The sequence below is a fragment of the Nicotiana tabacum genome, unplaced genomic scaffold (assembly GCF_000715075.1).
Source record: "Nicotiana tabacum cultivar K326 unplaced genomic scaffold, ASM71507v2 Un00474, whole genome shotgun sequence".
Taxonomy (NCBI): domain Eukaryota; kingdom Viridiplantae; phylum Streptophyta; class Magnoliopsida; order Solanales; family Solanaceae; genus Nicotiana; species Nicotiana tabacum.
In genome coordinates this window covers 231-8,894 of record NW_027438711.1, presented here as the reverse complement: position 1 = coordinate 8,894, position 8,664 = coordinate 231, and the positions used below count along the sequence as shown (strand labels likewise).

The window sequence follows — 8,664 nt, the reverse complement described above, 5'->3', positions numbered from 1 at the left end:
TACAGTCATAACTAAGCCAAACAGAGCGTTATACTGAACTGAATGTATACTAAATCAAACATGCTGTCTATGTCATACTGTCATTACTATTGAACAGTGCTATCTAACAGTCCATCTCAAACAGAATGTATGCTAGTTTATACCAAGTATTTGCAGTTTGCAGTAAAAATACAATCCCAACTAACATTCGACCTATTTTTAACACCAATGTTATAACATGAACAGCTGTTCGTTTCTTTATTTCTGCTTCAACTTCAAACTTTCAACAATACAAGGTTTCAGAGGTTGTGTACCTGGAAATATTTGAACAATTGAAGAAAAGGGCAGTCAGCAGAGTACAATGACAACAAAATGCAGCAGCAATCACAGCACTATCAGTAGCAGCAGGGCAGAAGCAGGCAAAGCAATACAGCAAGAAACATGCTCGAGTGCAGAAATGCAACTATGGCCAATAGAAAGCAATAGCCAAATAACAGCAACACCCAGTGGAGTAGAATCAGAACTCCAGACAGACCAAACAAGTAGTAAACCAATGAAAACACTCGACTAATAGACACAACTGGAATTTCAAAGAATCAGAATTCATTTGAACAAGTTGAACAACTGAAACCCAAATAATAATAGGAGGAAACAGTTTCTGATTGTTGGTTGTATACCTTCTATCTCTTAACCTCTCTCTATTTATGTGTATCTATTTGTATGTATTTCAGCTCTCTTTTTCAAAAAATTCCTCACAGTCTGTCTATTTTCTTTTTTTTTTCTCTCCAATTCTGTATATTCTATTCCTTCTCACCTCTCCTGTATATCCCAATTCTGTCCCTCTAATTCTCAGATGTCCTCCCCTTTTATAAGCCCTCCTTACCCCTTTTTAACAGCCTGATAGAATCTCACAGTACCCCTCCCATGTGCCCTTTTTTCATTTTTAGATTCCAATTAGTTATTTAAGTATATAACCCCATCAACATTCCCTGGCAGATTTAACTTTTAAAAGGTTTAATACTTCTTTAAACTAAAGCAAAGTATGGGCAGTGGGATGTATCTGACAGCATATGCTGTCAAACCATTTTAAAATTAAAAGCCCTTTTATGCAGGAAAACAGGCTGTGCACAATGCACATGCTGTGCACAAGTGCACATGCCACCAACTCAGATTTCAGTTATAGACCAAGCCTTAGGTTTCTGAAATCATATTAACGACTATAAGTAACATGACTTGGTTCTTAATTGATTCAGGCAAATGTTCAATAGAAGCAAGTTGATTTGTTATTGTTCGGACAGTTGAAACTAATTGACGACACATGTCGACTCGACTATATTAACATTAACATACACAATCGTAGCCAAAAATCAGACATTTAAATAGTATCGATACATGGTTTGAATTATACTGACTAAACAGAAGTGCACTCGAGGAGTCAACTAGTCAGTCCAAACTCGAAATACAACCAATACACATGCCTTATCAGAATAGGAGGGGGGAATTCAGACAAACACAGAGGTTTAAGTAAAGTGGACAAACAAAAGTTGATAAAATTAAAACAAATATGAACAGACTTTTAAAACAAATCACACGGACTAAAGCAAATAAAGGAAAGAAAGCAGACTCACCTTAAAACTTGAAAAGTTAAAAGTTTGAACTCGGATTTGGACAGACCTTTCTTAAGGCTGAACGGACTTTAATCGAAGTGTTTCTCAGATGAGAAACACTTCGATTAAGGTCCATTAGACCTTAATCTCTTTGGCTCGGACGGACATGGGCCAGTGATGAAGAACTGCAAAGTTCCAAAACTCAGATCTGGGATTCATGCTTCCCTGATCAGATTCGGACCAAACCAAGCATGGTTTGGTCATGAGGAGGGTCTGGGGAGTGTCTGGTGTGAAGCTGGGGTTGGTTGGTGTAAATCGAGTTTTGACTCGAATCTTCAAATGAAGATTCGAGGACCTAGGGGATGATTCGAACTAAGCGGTCAACAGGTCTATGTTTAGGATGGTGAGGGGGTTCTATGGTGTTAAGGGGAAGGTCACCGGCGTCCATGCCGCCAGCTTTCATGGCGAAAATATACAGGGGCGGCTAGGGTTTAGGGCTGTTTGTTTGGGGAGACGAAGGCTGGGGTTCGGATAGGGGGGGCAGGGTAGGATTATGGGCTTATATAGTTAGTGGGTGGATTGACTCAACCGTTAGATCAATCTAGATCTACGGTCTGGATCTGATGGCTTAAGTGGAACGGTGTCGTTTCAAGGGTAAAAGGTTGGGGTCGGTCCCGGTGTGAACGGGTCGGGTTCCTCAGTGGGTTGTGGGGAAGTGATCTTGGCCGTTGATCAATCTGAGATCAACGGCCCAGATCACACTGGACTAAAACGTCGTCGTTTGGACGTCCTGGGCATCAGGTGGCCTGGACCGGGCAGGCCTGGGTCTTGGGCTGTTTGTTTGGGCCAATTTTGTTAAAATTGGCCCAAGTCCGAAAGGGAAGAGGGGTCCTTTCTTTATTTTTTTTTTATTTATTTCCTTTTTTCTTATTTATTTTAAAACAAAACTAAGCCAAAAAAATCAAATTAAAATTAAATACACACTCAATACAATTATTTGCACACACACCAAAATATTTCAAAACAGGTAAAGTCAAACAAAATAAAATCACGGACGAAGATGCCTATTCATGATTTTCTATTTAACGACCGGATTACGGTTCGAATTATGCAGGACACATATATTTTTTTGAATTTTGTTTTAATAAAGTAAATAAATAAAAATGGGCCGAAGTCACAAATAAATCAACAAAGTGCCGCACAGAAATCCAAAAATTGTACAGCAGGGCCAATTATTATTTTTTATTTCTTTTTGGAGCGATTGTCGTGCGAAACAAAAATCACGTGCTCACAGTAACAATGTTTGACAACACTATCTATAAAAGTTGATTATAGTATAGTGATGTATAAAATTGTATAAATAGTATTCCCTCCGTTTCATATTAAATGAGGTACTTTCCTTTTTAGTCTGTTTCACAACAAATGACACATTTCTAAATTTGGAAATAAATCAACTTTAAACTCTTTCATTTTACCCATTTACCTTTAATGAGAAACTTTTATAGTCACACAAATGTCATGGCCCCACAAACTTTTTTCCCATTAAGCTTTTAAGACCACAAGTTTCAAAAGTCTTCTTCTTTTTTCTTAAACTCTGTGCCGAGTCAAACTACCTCATATAATGAAACGGAGGGAGTATATAATAGTGTATAAACAACTCTCATACACAATAATACATTATTTACATGTATATGGTAAATTTCTCACATATTCTTCTTCTTCTACACGTATATATATAGGTATCACGAACATTTTTTTTATAGTGCTTATACATCTTTATACACTTTTATATACATAATGTACCTCTTTGTATAAAAGTGTATAATGTCATATAAAAGTGTATAAACATCTCTGACGAACTTCTTATACGATTTCACTTGCAATTCTTGTTCAAAACTAGTCCAAAACTCCATCAAATGACTTTAAACTTTGTATACAATCTATTTAGACTATTTCTAATAAGTTCAAACAATACCCAACAAGATTAGCATTGAAGAAGAGATTTTATGTTTCTCGCGTCACATTTTTGCATTTTTGTAGATGGGATAGGTATGTATAAACTTGAGGAAAAAAGGAGAATGGAAATTCAAAGATATTTCACGCCGGAAGATCTGGAGAACAAAAAAAAAAGAAAAAAAAAATCGGGTATGAATTTAATTTATTGATATTTGGCTACACATTTGTAAATTTGTAACTGAGCTAAAATACTCCAAGGTCACTTTATGGAGTGATCTATTGTGTAATTCTTTCTAAAATTTACTACCAAACTTTGTTCGTCTTTCCCTTATTACGAGCCTGAGAAAATCTGACCAGCCATATTCGTTGTAGATGTGGTTCTTTACGTACTAATGAACTTACGTAAACTCCTGATATAAACAGATTAATTGACAAGGAAAGGACCAATTCCCCCACCCTCAAACCTCTTCATTCGTTAAGTTCTTCACAAGTTAAACATACAGATATATTATCTTTAAGGTGTTATATGTTTTTAAGCTACTCTAGTTCAAGAAAAGATTTAAGGAATGTGTTTTCGCACCTTTATGGCCAAGTGACGCCATATGCTAGAATTTGATAGAGAATATTAAACGTTGACTTGATAAAAGAACCATGTGCAAGATGACATATCAAGAAACATGCAAATTATACTAAAAACGTTGACATTATACCACGAAACAATAGGCTCACTTTTCTCATTCTCAAACTCCTATAAAAAGTGGTTGTCCCTGATGTAAAATCCCATCAACTCAAATACAATTCCAAGTATTTCAACAACACATATATTTACGAAATATCTCTGCATATTCAACAAAAGAAAGAAAATGGCTCGATCAATATCTGCCATTTTCTTCTTCTTCTTGCTCGTATCAATGGTTACGGCCACAGCCCCTGGAAGTTCTTTAACTGCTGCCCCCGGTGGCCCGGTAATTACTCCACCTGGGATTGCTAACCATCCCAGCCATTCTCATTGCTCTGATGATGAAATCAAGCAATGCAAAAATCTACCTCATGTTTGTCCCAAATTCTGTCCCAATGGCTGCATAACTGAGTGTCGATCTTGCAAACCTATTTGCATTGATGGCCCAACCCCACCTCCCTACACCCCTCCAAGTCCAACTACATCTCCAAAGAAGGTTAAGTGCAAGAACAAGAGTTACCCAAAATGTTATAATCAACAACATACATGCCCTACCACTTGCCCTGGCACTTGTCAAGTTGATTGTGTTTCTTGCAAACCTGTTTGCAGTAAGTAATTTCCACTCTACATATATATACTCTCACGCACTATATCTTTTACAAGGGTTTAACCGTATATGCGCTGACAATAAAAATAATCTTTAGTATAATAAGTTAATTGGGGTGGGTTCGATTTTCGCTACCTTTGCCCTTCCCCTTCAAAACCGCCCTATAAAAACAAGTAAATATAATCTTTTACAGTATCAATGTAATTAACCTGTTGTAGTAAGTTATTTTTCTGATAATTAGTTTCACCTTTTATGATCAGTTATCTATAGTTTTTTTTAGTGGACAACATTTTAAGTGTATTATACTCTTTTTTCTATTGATTAAAGTTATATATCAATGTAATTTAACTTATCATAGCAAGTTATTAGTTATCATATTTTCAGGTTGCTAGTTAATGCTCATGGTAGAAATTTATCTGTAATTACATTATGAATGCCCTAATTATGAAAATATAATTAAACTCTTCTTTCAATATATATATATATATATCTGTTGTTCTTCGCTAGGCTAAATATTCGATTAGAAGATGTTTTAACTTATTGGAAAAACAGGCTGTGACACTCCAGGAGCAGTTTGCCAAGATCCACGTTTCATTGGAGCAGATGGAATTACTTTCTACTTCCACGGCAAGAAAGATAAAGATTTTTGCCTGGTCTCTGATTCTAACCTCCACATTAACGCCCACTTCATAGGAAAAAGAAATGAGAACATGAAAAGAGACTTTACATGGGTTCAATCCATTGGTATCCTTTATGGTACTCACAAGATTTCTGTTGGAGCACTTAAGACAGCAACATGGGATAATGCCAACGATCGTCTCTTCTTCAACTTTGACGATGAAACTATTGTTCTTCCCGACAACGAAGGCGAAAGGTAGAGTTTAATTATATTATGTCTCAATATGTCCTCTCATGTGTGCATGAATCTATTTTTCTTTCTTGAATCAAGGACGAGAATTTTTTATTCGAACATGACCATTTGGTCTGAAGTTTAAAACTCAAAACTAAAATTCAGACCACGACTCTAGTTTTTAAAAAGTGGCTAATTTCTAACAGACAGCAAAAGTGGCCACCTAACATAAAATTGGTACTTTTTTATTTTTGAGATTTGAACCCAAGATTATGTTGAATTATGTAATCACCTAATCTAAAAACATAAATTGTTAGAGAGAATACATTTTGTAATTACTTAATTATCTTATATCTCGACAGGTGGGAGTCAGAAACTGGACCAACAGCCTCGATTACTCGAACCAGCAGCACCAACGAAGTTGTGATCGAAGTTGAAAACATATTCAAGATTACAGCCAAGGTGGTGCCAATTACAGAGAAAGAATCCAAAGTTCATAACTATGGCATAACACAAGACGATTGCTTTGCTCATCTTGAGCTTGGATTCAAGTTTTTATCACTTAGTGATGGAGTGAGTGGTGTTTTGGGCCAGACTTATAGAAGGAACTACGTGAGCAGAGTTAAGATGGGTGCTTTGATGCCTGTAATGGGAGGTGACAAAGACTTTGCAGCTTCAGGACTTTTTGAAGCTGATTGCTCTGTTGCTAAGTTTCAAACAGAAGAATCTAGGAATGAAGATTTGTTGAATTTGGAGCTGCCTAGCTTGAGGTGCAACAGTGGAATTTATGGACGTGGAGTTGTTTGCAAGCGCTAGAGTTTCTTGATCGGACATTGTTGCTAATTACTGAATAAAGATTTCAATAGAGAATAAGGTTAGAAACCATAGGAATATAGTATCAAGAACTATGTTCAACGGAAAATATTAAGTTGAGCGAAAAAGAATAAGATCGTTGTTTTTTCTTTTGTAGTTCGAAAGTAGTTGTTGCTCGCAAACACACACGCAAGTATATGTGGCCGACAAATAATATAGGATTGTAAGTCCAGATATCGTACTCACAGGGACTTGTGATTAACTATCAACTAAATTAAACCAAACAATTAATCTATTCAAGTGAATCCTAACGTATGAATATTTAAATTAATCTAGAGTAATAAGTTAAGAAATTAAAGAAAACAACGACAAGCTTAAAGACGAATTCAATGTGAGTGAATATTCTAGAGCTATGAGTTAGCTAACAATCCCGTTGAGTTTTTCACTTAAATCGTCTAATTAATTATCTAGTTTATTGGTTGACAGAGTTAATATTGCTCGTAGCCTTCTCCCGAAGTACAACTCGCCTATTCAAACTAATCTAACGCCTATATTTGTATGGAATTAGAATTAACAAGAACACATTAATAATTCCTGTATAGTAACCAAGCAACGCGATTAGGTATATTCCTATCCTAACCGCAAATCCGCCTCCCCCAGAGTTAAGATCTTGCTCTACTCAATCTTATATGCAATCTAGAATTCTCTCTCCCGAGTTCAATCCTAGATTCGTAAATAGTATTCAATTGGTGATCAAGCAATTAAATAATTAAGCGCAAGATTGAATAAATAAATCAATATGATAAAATAATAAGAACAATTCAAGTTTCAAACTACAACATTCATATAGCACACAAAACTCTAGAACTAATGAACTATGAAATTAAAGGAAGAGAAGGGGCAAAAAAACTAGTTAGGAGCCTCCTCCAAGCGTGATTTGTGTTCCTCCACGTGAATTCTCCTTCCAAATATGTTAGATCCCTCCAAAGTGGCGTATTCCTTTCACAATAAGTTTAGTCTTGCTTTTATACATGTTGGGTATGTCTAGAGCCGAAATAACTATGTCCCAGGCGAAATTGGAGAAAATTCACGTCATTGGCGCCCTGCTCAGCGCCAGGTGTCACACCTCCTTTTTCTACACACCTGAGAAAGGTGTATATAGGGAGTTTTTTCCAACTTAAAGTGACAATCGAAACGGGATTAATTTATTAAAAATTCAGAGTCTCCACTTGAGATAATTTATGGTGTCCTAAGTCACCGGTTGAATCCCGAATCGAGGAAAAGATTGATTCTGTATTACAGTCTGCGAACACAGAAATCCGGGTAAGGAATTCTATTAACCCGGGAGAAGGTGTTAGGCATTCCCGAGTTCCGTGGTTCTAGCATGGTCGCTCAACTGTTATAATTGGCATATTATCTGATTTTAATACATGTTTTAACCTATGGTTCAATTTTAAACTTTATAACCGCTTTAATTATTTTTAAGGAAAATTGCAACATTGTTAAAACATGTCTTGAACCACATCACATAAATGCACCCGCGGTCTTTGTCATATTTTGACATTGTTAAGATTTGGATTTGGGTCACATAAATGCGCACCCAAATTTAGGAAGGTAATTTTATTAAAATGACGCGCCTAAAGCAACTACGCGTTAGCAACTTTGCGAGAGCCATGGAATTTGCTAAATGGCACGCCTCGAATTCTATGAATTTTGAAAGGAATAATTAAGCGAGGGCCACGCAATTGTCATTTTGTCTGGCATGGCGCGCCTCAATTCCAAATTTAAGAAAGGTAATTAAGCGAGGATTTAGAGGGCCATAACTATTTGTATTATTTAATACGACTCGCCTCGATTAGTTAATAATTTGACCAATTAACACTGCATGTAATTAGAGGTTCTATCTATACTAGTTGGGGTGGCTTATATGAGGGGAAACTAGTGCATTGTATAAAAGAAACTTGAGCTAACACACAAGGAATGATGGCCCAAACGAGGAATGGTCCGACTATGATTCAAAGAAACCTCCAAAATTGGGCCTCGTAATGGCCCAAATGCGGAGCCTTGCAGCTGCTGGATCGGGACCCAGCATCGAACCCTTACCACGTGAACAAAGATTGAAGTGATCAAAGGATTCAAAAGAGCCCAGAACGAGGCTAATACCTATGCAAGC

At 36.5% G+C, this 8,664-nt stretch overlaps 1 protein-coding gene across 1 annotated transcript; it reads left to right on the top strand.

Moving 5' to 3' along the window:
* Positions 1-4,341: 4,341 nt before the first annotated feature.
* Positions 4,342-6,647, top strand: LOC107803202 (uncharacterized). Its single transcript, XM_016626839.2, has 3 exons — positions 4,342-4,829; positions 5,381-5,702; positions 6,041-6,647. Exons 1-3 carry the CDS (start codon positions 4,406-4,408, stop codon positions 6,492-6,494), a joined length of 1,200 nt encoding a protein of 399 aa, XP_016482325.1. The 5' UTR covers positions 4,342-4,405; the 3' UTR covers positions 6,495-6,647.
* Positions 6,648-8,664: the final 2,017 nt, after the last annotated feature.